The sequence below is a fragment of the Rhineura floridana genome, chromosome 3, assembly GCF_030035675.1.
Source record: "Rhineura floridana isolate rRhiFlo1 chromosome 3, rRhiFlo1.hap2, whole genome shotgun sequence".
Classification (NCBI taxonomy): Eukaryota; Metazoa; Chordata; class Lepidosauria; order Squamata; family Rhineuridae; genus Rhineura; species Rhineura floridana.
Genome location: NC_084482.1, coordinates 22,631,615 through 22,646,777, shown reverse-complemented (window position 1 = coordinate 22,646,777; position 15,163 = coordinate 22,631,615). Strand labels below are relative to the sequence as shown.

General features: G+C 41.1%; 1 protein-coding gene across 6 annotated transcripts in view; it reads right to left on the bottom strand.

Annotated features, from left to right (window-relative positions):
• The window catches only part of SLC11A2 (solute carrier family 11 member 2), a 92,529-nt gene that overhangs the window by 15,744 nt on the left and 61,622 nt on the right, over window positions 1-15,163 (bottom strand). For all 6 annotated transcript variants that reach the window (XM_061614977.1, XM_061614973.1, XM_061614975.1 and 3 more), the window contains 2 exons: window positions 14,674-14,747; window positions 13,258-13,411 (listed from right to left, as the gene is read on the bottom strand). In XM_061614977.1, coding sequence (XP_061470961.1) covers window positions 13,258-13,411; window positions 14,674-14,747 — 228 coding nt within the window. The remainder of the gene's footprint in view (window positions 1-13,257; window positions 13,412-14,673; window positions 14,748-15,163) is intronic.

Sequence of the window (15,163 nt, the reverse complement as noted above, 5' to 3'; positions counted from 1 at the left end):
ATATTTTGTAGTTGCCTGATTGGAAATGTCCCATTCCCGTCTATTTTAGTTCGCTCACACCAAGTATCGTAATGTTGATAAGTTCCATTTCTAGCTTTACAATTTCTAACTTTCCGTGGTTCATGCTTCTCACATTCCATGTTCCTACTGTATGCATCGTACAACTCCAGACTCTCCTTTTCATCTGTGCGCATCAGCCTCTGGGCTTCCTTTTGGCTTTGACCCAGCTGCATCATTAGTCACAGCGCTAGTCGTACTTGTCCTTTCTTCTTCCCCAGTAGCTTGGTGAGTGCCTTCTGACCTGGGAGACTCATCTTCCAGCACTATCTCGTGTTGCATTTTGGATCCTCTGCTCATAGGGTTTTCATGGCAAGAGATATTCAGAAGTGGTTTACCATTGCCTTCCTCTGAGTTTGGATGCATCCTAGTCTGGTGTCTCAGCTTTGACCATTCCACCTTGGGTGCCCCTGCTAGGAGTCTGGCCTCTTGGTCAAGACTCCTCACAGCTTTGTTCTCAGCTTCTTCAACACACTCAAACCCCCTCACCACATTAAGGTGTGCATCCGAAGTAATAAAAACATTAAAAACATCTTTGACTCTTTGACTTAAAAATGTTAATACACAGAAGAGGGATTTCTATTCCAGATTTTTATTTTGAAGAATATTATATTGTCTGAGACTACTCTCTTTTTGGTCTATTTTATTTTGACGAATCTGTTTCCTGACGACCGCCATTAATTGTTTCGATCCTGGGAACTGCATTTTGTTTACTTAAGCATGGAGAGATAAGGCTGTCTGCTCTGTTTATACTGTGATGTCACCAAGTTTGGAGTATTAACCCAATTGTTGCTGAAATAAGAAGTGGTTTTCCTATATTTTTCTTTTAAAATGGCAATTAAGAAAGTGGCTGAGAATCTGGAAATAACTATGTTTCAGAAAATAATGGATGAGATTGAGATAACGAAACAAAACCTGCGACAGGGTTGTAAGGAGCTGAAAATTGAATTGAGTAAAATGAAGCAGGAGATTAAAGATATAGGGGTCCCTGTGAGAGAGGTGACCCTGGAAGGGGTCCCTGTGAGAGAGGAGACCCCGGAGATTGGAACAAACGTGGAACAGGAAAAAGATTTGGAGTCTATGGACTTTAGAAACAAAATCTATTGTTTGGAGACACAGGAGATTAAAGACATAGGGGTCCTTGTGAGAGAGGAGACCCTGGAGACTGGAACAGGGGTCCCTGTGAGAGAGGAGACCCTGGAGACTGGAACAGGGGTCCCTGTGAGAGAGGAGATCCCGGAGATTGGAACAAACGTGGAACAGGAACAAGATTTGGAGTCTATGGACTTTAGAAATAAAATCTATTGTTTGGAACTCAATGTTATCTCTGAAGAAATTAATGAAGATTCTAGAGATAAAGTTATCAATGGCATGGATAATCTTCTGGACTGGAATGATGTGATGGAGCCCAATATAGAGATAATCTATGGAATTAATTGCAGCCATGTGACAATGGAAAAACTTTCAAGAGATGACCCAGTGTATTTTGAAAAAAAGAACAGAGATATGATTTTACAGCAGTATTTCAGCAACCTATTCAGAATGGATGGCAAGAAAATATTTGGGATAGAGGTAATTCCCATCAGACTCTTACTATATGACTATGGCTTTGACAGCAAGATTATTATGGAATACTGATAATGGAAGATTGGATACTGAAATTACTGGACTTAACAAGACTACTGAAGATGGAAGATGGAAAATGGAACTAATAGGGATAATAGAACAATGGCTACTGAAATTACTGAACCTAACAGATTCTGATGTGATGGATTAATTGAAATGTTTATTTTGACTATGGTTATGACAATAAGATTATCATAATTAGTAATGAGATGGATTAATCGATATGCTTATCTGGAAAAAAAAAATTGATAGATATATTTCTTAAAGAATTGAAACCTCTCTTTGACTTTTTGTGGAAAGAATAAAGTAATGTTTATGAGATTTGATGATTAAGTAAGATAACTACTGGAGGAAAGTGATTTTATAATATGACTTAAGAGACAGGATTGTTATATATTATAGACTTATAACTGATTTGATCTTTGACAAATGGGAAGTCAATATTTTACTCTTTATTTTTTATTTTTGTTTTTTTTTTCTTTTTTTCTTTTTGTTTAACTATTTTTGATTTTGTTTTTTGTCTTTGAATGTTTTATGATTTCGTCTTGTATGTTTTATGAAAATCTGAATAAAAATTATTGAAAAAAAAAAAATGTTAATATCGTGGCTCATGAAGAAGGCAGGTCTTCCAAGGGAGTCGGTGAGGCTTCCTGTTGTGGTTGTTCTTGTTAACCTCCATCCTGCATGTGTATTTGTTGAATATTAATTGTAGGAGCAGCAATGGGAGATGATTATAGCTTTTACACCATGTATGTGGCCTTCCCTGAGGTAGATCTGGCCACTCATGGTAAAAAAATCAGAACCCTGGATAAGAATGACCTTTTGTCATCCAATCCAGCAAGGCAATCTGTTCTTAGGACGCTCCCATCTTATTTATATAAATATTATTATCCTGACCTTCTATCATCATTTTCTTGTTATATTAATTTGTTTATCCATTCAATTTCTTACCCACCATTCACCATAAGGTCCCATGCACCACTCAGGGAGGCTTACAACAAATAACCCCCCCCCCCAATAAAAATGGCTTAGTAAAGCTGACTAATTGTATTGAGTATGGTTTTAGATTCTTTATAGACTATTTAATTATATTCACTAATAAGAAAAAACCTTGTGGTTTAAGAATATACCTATAACCAACAGATATTTCTATCAAACTTTTAAAAACAGGGAAATTTGGCGGCTATAGTGAATGCACCAGGAGAGCAGGACGCCTGACCTCCTCTCTGAGATACTGGACTACCCTACAAATTTGTCAAAATGCAAACATAATTTAGGTTGGTTTTTCACAGTCTAATCCACTTCCTGTGTAGCTTGGAAGAATTTGGTAACATGTGCCTCTGAGCATATGGTGAGTGGTGGCAACACCTGCCATCTCCAAAGATGGAGAATTACATTTTTGTATGTTTGTTGGTGTTCTTACTTTTCTTCTTCCCTGTGTCACTACTGTTTCTACAGAGAATCTAACCTAGAAAATTATATTTCTTTCATTATTCATCCTAGAAATCTGTGTCAAATTTATTTTTATTAATTCCAAAGCCTTTTTATTGGTCAGTATCATATGATGGTGAAGACAGCCTTTTGTGTTTCAAACTGGAAGTTATGTTCTATTTCTATTTTGGGTGCATTAACAGTTGAAACTGCAGTTTAATGTAAAATCAGACTGATTACAATATGCTGCTACTTAAGCAATGACTTTAGCTGTTGGAAAAAACAAACTTGGCCTGCTCAAGATGCATGTTTTCAGCCTGCTATGTTTAAAACACTCAAGGAAAGGTGGGTATGGTCAATTAAAAACATAGAGCACACCTAGAATTTTGCTAGAATATATTTCACTTTCCACTGTTTTATCTTGTGCAAACTGAGACACTCCTATATCCACTGGAAACTATTCTGCAGAATAGTCAGTGCCATTATTCCACAATAGTTTTCGGAGGTTTTTTTTGGTGTTGCACAGTGTTGCTGTAGTTCACATATTCACAGTAGCAGAAGCAAAAGAAAATTTACTATAGGAACTTCACTAAAATTGCAAAGTAAATCAAACATATTTAAAGTGACTATCTGAACTATATCAACTGTTTTAATATTGTTGCGTCCTTCCTGCTAAAACAAGATCAGGACAGCACATGTCTTGTTTCTGTTATTTGGGCTGACTGCAGGTGTTGCTCAGAGGCACATGTTACCAAATTCTTCCAAGCTACACAGGAAGTGGACTGGACTGTGAAAGACCAAGCCAAATTGTGTTTGCAATTAGACAAATTTGTAGGGCAGTACAATATCTCAGAGATGAGGTCAGGTCCCCTGCTCCCCTGGTGCATTCACTAAAGTTGCCTAATTTCCCTGCTTTTTAAAGTTTGATAGAAATATCTGTTGGCTATAGGTACATTCTTAAATCACAAGTTTTTTTGCCTATTAGTGAATTTCTCTGCTTTTTAATCTGGGAGGTAAGAAATGGGATCCTGTGCAAGTTTGCTGAGAATGGATTATTTGCATGCTTGTTGAGTTAAGTGGGATTTACTCCCCTGCAATCATGCTTAGGATAGGTGAAACTGACCACAGGAGATGGGGATGGGAGTAGGAGGAAGGGCAGAGGGGAGGAAGGGGAGTAGGAGGGCAGGTATGATCATTTGCATGCTTACTGAGTTCAGTGGGATTTACTCCTGTGCAATCATGCTTAGGATAGGTAAAACTGACCGGGGGGGGAAGGAGTTGAAGAGGGAGGAGGGACTGGAGTGGGCAGGGGACGAGGAAGGAGGAAGGGAGAGTAGAGAGAAAGGAGGGGAAAGGCAGGTCTGATTATCTGCATGCTTATTGAGTTCACTGGAATTTACTCGTGCAATCATGCTTAGGATAGGTGAAACTGACCTGTGGGAGGGGCATGGAGGGGACGAAGAGGGCAGGGAGGGGACGAAGAGGGCAGGGAGGGGACGAAGAGGGCAGAGAGGGGACAAGGCGGGCAGGAAGGGGAGGGGGAGGGAGGAAGAGGGAGGGGGAGAGGAGGAGTTTCAGTAGGTGGGCGCTGGGCAGAGGGAAAGCCCCTTTTCTTTCCAAAAGGAAAATACTGTGAATAGTATCTTTTTCAGGGTTTCCCCCACCTTTTTATTTTAGAGCAGGCACATATAGTCTCCAACCCAAATTTAAACCTAAGCTGTCTCTGGCCACATCCACACCTGACCATTATTTCACTTTGGACAGTTATGGCTTCCCCCAAAGAATCCTAGAAAGTGTAGTTAGTGAAGGGTGCTGAGAGTTGCTAGGAGATGCCCTGTTCCCCTCACACAGCTTCAGTCAGAGCGGCTGATCGTTAAACCACTCTGACCATTGGAGCTCTGTCAGGGGAATAGGAGTCTCCTCTCAGTGTCCTTCACAAACGATACTTCCCAGGATTCTTTGGGGGAAACCATGACCGTCTAAAGTGAAATAAAGGTCTGGTTTGGGTGTGGCCCCCTGATTAGGCATGTAAAGCAGCTGTGAGTCTGGCTTTTAAAACACTGACAGCTGGTTCTTACTGAGCATGCCCAGCCTTATCATTGACTTCAACGCTAAATTTCTTAAATTAATTAAAAATCAGCTAGGCATTTTAAAACCTTTTAAACTGCAGAAGATGAAGGTCAGAGTATGGGGCAAGGTCAGTAATAGGATTACAGGTACTCTGTGACCATGGCTGATTTTTAATTAATTTCAACAAATTATGAGAACTCTGACAGAAAAAAGTCCAAAAGGGGTCTGGTATTTTTCTCTGTCTTTTTACATTTTGAACTCTCAATTCTCTCTGACTGCTTTGTGTATTGCCACGAAAATTGAGACGGTTGTTAAGCAAGCATTTCTGAGTTCAGAGCTATATGTTTTGTAAGGTTTTGTTTTAAAATGAGCTTATGGGAAACATCAGAATGACATGGGAGGTATTTTCAATTTAACATTGTGGAATGTAAAACATCCATGCTGGCTACAGTATACAGCCACTCTTGTGGCTGTAGCTCAGCTCACTATTATTTAATTAAAATATTTTATACCACTTTAAAATTAAAAACCTTCTCAAGGCAGTTTAAAAAACAGTTTATTATTTTAGTTATTAAATTTATGTCTGCCTTTCCTCCCCAAAAGAGTCCACAACTTTCCTCCCAAAAGTCAGTTAAAATACAACTAAAACATTACAATAACATTCAAAATCAAGATACAAATGTCATTAATAGTAAAAAAGGAAATAAAATATAAAAGCAACATCAATTAAAAGCAGGCTGAAACATCCCGGTCTTTCAGGCCTGTTTAAAAATAATAATCAGGGAAGAAGCTAGGCATGCCCTGACATGGAAGGGCATTCCATTTCCTTGTGTCCTCAGGCTGACAATGGCAGCCAAGCTGTTTCTTTACTCTGAATTACTCGCTAGTCGGGCGGTATATAAGCTTAATTAATTAATTAAATAAATAAATAAATTTTCCTGGAAATGTAATGCAATTGCTAGAGTAAATTGGCTGATCCAGCCAAGGCAACAGACTAGAGTTCGTCCCCCCTCCCCACAAATACACTTGCACCCAATCTTGCTTTAAAGTTCTAAAATAAAAGTGAAGAAACTGTTCTCAGCCAGCCCATAACAATTTCAGAAGGAATACAGAGAAGTAGATTGTGATGTTCCTGTATTAATGTAAATATGGTAAGTGCTGTTTGTATAGAAGATATATGGTAAGTGGAGTGAAAGAGGAGGGGGGAGTAGATGAGCAGTAGAATGCTGGATGATTGGCTGAGTGTTTGAATGGCTGAGAGTATAAATGGAAGAATGACAGTTGAATCTGGGTGGATGTCGTGAGGTGGGAGATGTGGGTGTTGGAAGTTAGTTGGTGAATGTGAGAGAAAGAAGGTGTTTGGTAGTGGATGTTAGGAGAGTGTGGAGAAAGAGGGAATTGGAGTTCTAGTTAATAATAAGTCAAGTATCACAGGAATAGATGAAACCATATGCTTATGTACCATTATAAAAGTAATCTTGTTATTTCTGATATTTAATAAATACTATTTTGGTTTACCGAAGGCCTGATCCTTGGCTGGGGTTTTCACAGACCAGAAGGGAAGGCAAGGTAATTACCAAGGCTGAAGGGAAACAGTAACGAATGGTGGCAGCGGTGAAGAGGAGAATAATAACATTACAAGTATCCAGCGCAACCCAGAGTTATATGAGTTATCTATATAGATACAAGGGGGTTGGGAACAGCATAAGCACGCAGTCACAAAAGTAACCAGCTAGAGAGAGGCTCAGGCAAAGTCTCTGGGAACATTGGTTATAGGATGTGACTGGTGGTGCTGCCTAGCAGGGGGATCTAGTGAGATCTGTGCTAGAGCGGAGAGAGAAACCATAAAAAGGACAGCCCGGACTGGTGGAGTCCCTGGTGGTGCCTAGTGAAAGGTAGTAGCCACAAGCAGGTAGGAACCTGACAGGGAGAGCTGGGGAAGGGCGTCACATGTGGTGGCTGTAGTGGTGGGATACGAACAAAAGAGAGTCCCTAAAAGTGGTGTGGCAAAAAGAAATAACAAATAAAGATTACTTGTGAGAGTGTGTGGCAAAGAGTGTGTGGCAAAGAGTGAGTGAACTCAAACAACATGGCTGAATATATAAAAATGAAAAGAGAGGAGCTGGTGGAGAAGCGCATAACATTCAATTTACCTCACGAGGGTAAAGGGGTAAATGAATTGCGAGTAGCACTGATAGCATTCACATCTGTTCAGCAAAAACAACCTGTTAGGGAAGAGACCCCAGAAGGATACTCAAGCAATCTCGCTTATATAGAGTATTTGAGAGAGAAGTTAAAGTTGGAAACTGAGAGAGTGAGGAGGGAGGCTGATGAGAAAGAAAAACAGCGGGAGTTGGAAACAGAGATTGAGGATGGAAGGTGCAGAGAAGGAAAAACAGCGGGAATTGGAAATTTTATTTATTTATTATTTTATTTATTTATTGTATTTGTACCCCACTCTTCAGCCAAAAAGGCTCCCTGAGATACTGAAAGGATGAAAATGGGGTTTGAGGAGAGAGAGAAGCGAGCATTGGATGCTGAGATACAGGTGGAAAAGTTAAAATTTGAAAGAGAGAAGTTTCATTCTGATGAAACAAGAAAGGACAGAAATGAAACCAAAATAAAGGTTACACCAAAAGATTTTGCGATGTTTGAACCTGGACAAGACCCACAGATTTACCTCAACACCTTCGAAAAGGCAGCTCAGATGTGGGGGCTACCGGAGGGGATAAATATATGCAATATTTATCAAATCTGATCAAAGGGGAATTGGCAGAGGTATACCAATATTTCCCCTCAGACAGGCCCGTCACATATGCCGAGTTTAAAGAGGCAGTATACAAAAGATTCAGACTGGGACCTGACTATTTTAGAAAGTTATTCCGAAACTGTCAGATCCAAGCAGGGAGGTCTTTTGTTGAACTGGGAGCAAAGTTGATGGATATATTTGGAAAGTGGATGAGTAGTGCCAAAGCTCAGTCAGTGGAAGAGGTGAAATGCCTCATGATACTGGATCAATAATTCCATCAGTTACCACCAGAAATAAGGCTCCTTGTCAAAGACCGTTCCCCTACATCGGTACAGGAGGCCGCAGAGATGGCGGATCACTTTGCCTCCAATAGAACTGGCTGGATGGGGAAAACATCAAGAGAGTTTAAACCCAGACCATATAATGCTGGCAGAAAGGATGTAGTACCACAGCGAGTGAGTCCTCCAATAAAATCTGAAGGGCACACGACACCCCAGAGTGGATCTGTGTACCCTAAAATGGATGAGAAATTATGCTATAAATGTGGTAGACCGGGGCACCTACGTTTTCAATGTGAGGTTGCCAACCCCAATGGTAATCCTGCTCAGGGAAGGGCAGTGAAAACAGAACCAAAAGAGCTGGAAACGAAAAAGGTTCAGTTCTGCCAGATAAACTGGACAGAAGTAAAAGACTTTGATTCGAGTCTAAGAGAAAAAGTGAGTGTGCAAGGGGCAAATTATTGGGCACTGGTTGATACTGGTGCCGCTCAGCCGTTACTGAGGCCAGATTTAATAAAATCTGAGGAAATATTACCTCAGGAAACGGTGACTATCCAAGGAGTGAGGGGTGAACCAGAAAGCATACCCATGGCCCTAATAAGAATAAAGTGGAGAAGTAGGGAGGAAAAATATAAAGTAGGTATTAATGCCCAACAAGAAGAACCAGTGATACTGGGAAGAGATGTAATGGGGGCACAAGGAAAAATATATGTGGTGACCAGATGACAACTTGGCAAAGAAACAGAAGCCATGTTAAAAGAGGCTGAGGAAAACAGGGTAGAACCTGTTATCGACCCTAAGGTCGCCATAGCAACCCCTGGAAGGCCTGCTGAAAGAGACAACTTGTATCAAATGGTCTCTAGTGAAGAGGCAGAGCAGTTCAGGGAAGAGCTGAATAGGGATACAAGTTTGAAGCAAATGAAGGACCAAGCCCTTACACAAAAGATTCCCTTTACGGACAAACTGAGGAATCAAATTGTGTGTGAGAATGGGATTTTATATAGACTGTGGATGCCTGCTGAGAGAGAGAATGAATGTGAACCAGTGAAACAAATGATGGAAGTTGTGCAAAAGAATTTGAGTCAAGCTCAGCAGAAGCAAAGTTACTGGTATGACAGAACAGCCAGGGAACGTGTGTATGATGTGGGAGATATGGTTATGGCATTCATGCCCAGGAAACACGATAAATTACAGGCCAACTGGGAGGGACCATATACCATAAGGGAAAAGCTTGACACAGTGACGTATGTAATAACCACAGACCAATTAAAAAAACACAAAGTGGTTCATGTAAATATGTTGAAACCTTATCATACCAGAGATGCAAAGGTGTTGCAAGTTACCTTATTCCCTGAGGGAAGTGGGCCTGAACTTCCAGATTTGGTACAGGAAAGCAAAGCCAAAGGAGGGGTAGATCAATTGGAATGGTCGGAGGAGGTGAAGGAAGAAGTAAAGGAAGAGATTCTGAGAGTTTTGAAAAATTATGGAGATCTCTTTAGCAATAAACCTGGCCGAACCAGTATAGCCAGACATTCCATTGATACTGTAAATCATGCCCCAATCAGATCTGTTCCGTACCGTGTGAATGGGAAAGTTTTGAGTGAAATTAAAAAGGAGGTGGAAGACATGCTGGAACTAGGAGTGATCAGGGAATCCATCAGTCCCTGGGCCTCAAGTATTGTGCTGGTTCCGAAAAAAGATGGAACCACAAGATTTTGTATTGATTATCGTTTAATCAATAAAATTACTGTCCCAGATGTGTTGGCTTGTGTGCGTTGTTGTTTTAAACAGCATACATTACGTTGGAGTTAAGTTGAGCAAGAAACTTCTTCAGAGCATGTTAAGAGTCTTTATTGTAAGACATTAAGGCCATAGGCTTAAGAGTAAATACATGTAGAGATTCTTCAGTCACCCCCCCTTCTGGTACATCTCTCTCCATAGATAAACACAAAAGACAGCCTCTCAGCTCAGAGGCATAATTCAGAAGAACAACAACTCACATAGACTCTGTTACAACTTTCCCAGCTGTTATCAGATGGCTACCATAGCAATGGCCCTGGCCGACCGTTCCCAGACAGATCATAGACATAACTCCCCCTTAACCACAGTTACGTCTTCACACTTGCAGGCTTCATGGAAAACTACTAGAGACAGTAATGCCTACTGGTCACCAGCCCAACATCCTATGCCTAGGGTGGACGCAATGTTAGAGTTATTGGGGGCAGCAACCATTATCTCTACGATAGATCTCTGTAAAGGATTTTGGCAGATGGAACTAGACGAGCAATCCAGAGCCAAAACTGCCTTCAGTACACCAGATGGGTTATATGAGTTTGTGACTTTACCCATGGGACTAAGGAACTCACCAAGTTCTTTTCAGAGACTAATTAATACTGTGTTGCGAGGCATGTCAGATTTTGCAGTGGCCTATATCGATGACGTGGCCATTTTCAGCAAGTCGGTGCCTGAGCATGTCCAACACCTGATGGCAGTATTAGAGGCATTAAGGAAAGCAGGGCTAACTATAAAAGCTACAAAATGCCAGTTTGGGTTGAATGAAGTAATCTATTTAGGACATAAGGTGGGGAGTGGGAAAATAACCCCCTTATGGAGCAAAGTTGAGGCAATACAATCGTGGCCTATCCCCTTAACTAAGAAACAAGTTAGGGCATTTTTAGGTGTGGCTGGTTTTTACCAAAAGTTTGTGAAAGATTTTGGGGAAATCGCAACCCCCTTGCATGAGCTGACAAAGAAAAAGTGTGCTGAGCGTGTGGTATGGACGGATGAATGTCAAAAGGCTTTTGATCTTCTGAAGCAAGCCTTGTGCCAAGGACCTATATTAATAGCACCAGATTATGAGCAACCATTCATCGTGGCTACGGATGCTTCGGACCTCGCGCTGGGAGTCGTTTTGCTGCAGGAGAGAGGAGGCACCAGACATCCAGTGGCGTATCTTAGTCGCAAGCTGACATCGAGGGAGAAGAATTATTCGTCAGTCTAAAAGGAGTGCCTAGCGGTCGTGTGGGGACTGAGCAAGTTGCGCCCATACGTGTGGGGACGAAGATTTACAGTGACGACGGATCACTGGGCCTTGTTATGGTTACAGACTATGAAAAATCATAACACTATGCTGCAGAGGTGGTCCTGGGCTCTACAAGACTATCAAGTGGACTTCAAGTTCATAAAAGGCAAGGACAATGTATTGGCCGATGGACTTTCAAGGCAGGTGGTCGGGACTGCAGTGACATGACGCAGACGGAGGAAAAAAAAAGGACATTTTCCCCATAAAGACTTGGTTTTATTGTTAACGCGACGTATGAATCCTAGAGCAGGAATAATACTTTGCCGTTATTTTTAAAGGGGGGGGGAGAAATGTGATGTTCCTCTATTAATGTAAATATGGTAAGTGCTGTTTGTATAGAAGATATATGGTAAGTGGAGTGAAAGAGGAGGGGGGAGTAGATGAGCAGCAGAATGCTGGATGATTGGCTGAGCGTTTGAATGGCTGAGAGTATAAATGGAAGAATGACAGTTGAATTGGGTGGTGGTGGTGGAAGTTAGTTGGTGAATGTGAGAGAAAGAAGGTGTTTGGTAGTGGATGTTAGGAGAGTGTGGAGAAAGAGGGAATTGGAGTTCTAGTTAATAATAAGTCAAGTATCACAGGAATAGATGAAACCATATGCTTATGTACCATTATAAAAGTAATCTTGTTATTTCTGATATTTAATAAATACTATTTTGGTTTACCGAAGGCCTGATCCTTGGCTGGGGTTTTCACAGACCAGAAGGGAGGGCAAGGTAATTACCAAGGCTGAAGGGAAACAGTAACGAATGGTGGCAGCGGTGAAGAGGAGAATAATAACATTACAAGTATCCAGCGCAACCCAGAGTTATATGAGTTATCTATATAGATACAAAGGGGTTGGGAACAGCATAAGCACGCAGTCACAAAAGTAACCAGATAGAGAGAGGCTCAGGCAAAGTCTCTGGGAACACTGGTTATAGGACGTGACTGGTGGTGCTGCCTAGCAGGGGGATTCAGTGAGATCTGTGCTAGAGCGGAGAGAGAAACCATAAAAAGGACAGTCCGGACTGGTGGAGTCCCTGGTGGTGCCTAGTGAAAGGTAGTAGCCACAAGCAGGTAGGAACCTGACAGGGAGAGCCGGGGAAGGGCGTCACATAGATCACCCTTGAGTCCAAACTTTTTAGGGCTGTCAGTAGCAAAAATTGTATGAGAAAAGGTGCAAATGGAGGAATTGGATTCGCAAGGGCCCTTCGAGGGATGCAATGCCAGCTGTGCTTAAACACACACTTTGCACATGCCAATGAGAGCCAAGCCAGCCTGCATCATGATTTTACTTCTTTCACACAACACTGAATGGGATCCATTCACTTATATTGGAGAAAGTTAAAGGAGTACATTCTGAAACAGTTGGGGGCTAAAGCTGTTCCTTATGATTGGAGACACCAGTGTCTGAGGCAGGAGGGGAGGCTCTCTCCCCTGCAAAACTGCCACCAGTGTAAATATGTTTTATAAAACCTTGCAGGAGCCAGTCAAAGCTGAGTTTGGCGGTATCTGCATAGACCCTCTTCTTTTCCATAGCCAGATCCTGATTTTTAATTCTTGATCACTTTACAGAGTGCTGGGAAACTGGCCTTTTGTGTGTGAAGGAGGGGGGACACTGCATTGCACCAGGAAGAATAGCTGTTTCTGGAAATACACCCACTGTTTTCTAAATAAGTTAGAGTATTATCATGCAGCCTGATAAATACCCTTCTAACCTACTGGGCTTTCCATCTGATTTTCTTTAGATAAGATTATTTGTTAGGAGAAAATGAGACAAGTACGGTGCGGTGAGTGGCAAGAGGAGAAAAAAGTCAACTGGCTAAAGTATGGAAAAATATGACCCATTAAAGATCACAGTCCAAAAAAACCCCAACAACTCCCCCCCCCTCAAAAAAAGAAGAAAAGTCACACTTGCTAATAAGGTAGAATTCCTTCAAAAGGAAAAAAAGGAAAGACATATAAACCCATCATTAACTTACCAAATATGCCACAAAGGCTAGGTAGACAATGCTGAGAATTGAAGCAATCACATACAATACCACTTGTCTCAGGGCAGTTACATAGATCACCACAAAGTACATGTTAATAACACAGATAATAAGAATGAGAAGTCCTCCAGCGATCTTCCAGCCCCTAGAAGCCAAATTAAGAAACAGTATTATAGTGGATTGGGAATAACTTATACCGAAAGGCTAAGAAGTAGAATGCAATAGGTGTAATACGCGTCTCGAGGCTTACAAGAATAAACTCATGCGACATTTATAGAAACCATCTAACCAACCACCCAGAAAGCTACGGGATAAAACCCTGAAGTGCACGCGGTGGGAAACTGACGCAACATTTCTGTGGAAAAGTGAGCAGAAGTGCTTTCATGTGTACTATAAGAAACATAAAATTGTTTTCTTGCACAAGGTGGCAGGTTTTCCCACACATTCACTGGTGCAATTAATGAATCTTACTACCCCTAGATTCAGGTGAGGAAGTACAACAGAGAGACTAACAATTTTAGCAAAATGCAAGCAAAGTTCATGTAACAAGGAGCTCCCTATGTTTATTCATTTAGGTCTACTTTATATATATATATTAAAAGAACAAATTGAAACATAGCTTACATTCCACTTTACAAATAAGAAGTTATGCATATCAATTATTGAAAATCAGAGCTCCCTGTATTTATTTATGCAGATGTGTGAAACCAGTTTCTAGAAATGGCATTCTGACTACAGCTTTGTTCCCACCTATTTCAGTAACACTAAGGGTCTATTTGTGCAAGATTAAAAAAAAAATCTGCACGTGTCAGTTTTCAGCCTATGGCCAGTCTGTCACATGAATGCTACTGCAACGTGCAAGGTTCAGCAGTTGGCAAGTTATTGCATGTACTGCTTTTTAGAGTATTTATGGTGATAAGCCAAACACTGAATTTTACCTGTGGCAGTAGCAGTTGCACACAACAGCCTGGCTAAACACGCAGGGAGACTTTACCCATGGGCACTGCAAACTAAAATGATCACATGGCCCAGGCTTTCAGAGAATAGCTACAAATACATAGGTTCCAGTAGTCATGCCTATAATGGTGACCCTATTCCTGTAACTGTAATTTGTTTTAAACTGTTTTCTGTTTTCAGAAGGGGGCGATATTATGTGCATGCACACAGCCCCGTGGCCATGCGAAGAACTTGCCTTCAAAGAAATAAAATGTAGCCTCGATGTGCTATGAAACTGCACCCACTGTATGGGATGGGAAATTGATGTGTGCGTGCGTGTGTGTAGGTGCTGAGCTTTAACGTGGTTTGGCCAAGAAACAACTGTTTTGAGAAGCAATATTATACATTCCAGATTTTGATCATCCTCAAATCACTCAAGGATGTAAAGTGTATGCAATTCTTCATACTTACAGGCCATTTGCAAAGTCATTCATCACAGGACGCAAACTTGTGAATGTGAGGACTGGGATTAAAGCAAAAGGAAGCTGGAAAGAAAGGAAAAAAGGGATTATGCTCAAGAAAGGATTCTCTTACTTTGGTGTTTTATGTGAAAAGATGATGGATTTGCAATGGCTGAAAGTTAATTAAACACCCACATTCTCCCTGCCTGAAAGCTTTTCAGGACTAAATCCAGCATCTTCTACCAGATGAAACAGAAGCCAGTGTTGCAAGCACAGAAAACTGATGACTGAATTCAGACAAAATGGTGACAAATGCAAGATATAATGGGTTATAATGGATGGCCAATGCACCATGTGGGGAAAAACACACAGCCCAATTCCTTTGCTGTTTAATTATACAGTAGGTTTAACACTGTCAGACTCTGGTGATTTGACCAATTAGAGCACCTCTGGCCCTCCAGATGTTGCTGAACTACAACTCCCATCAGCCCCAACAAGTG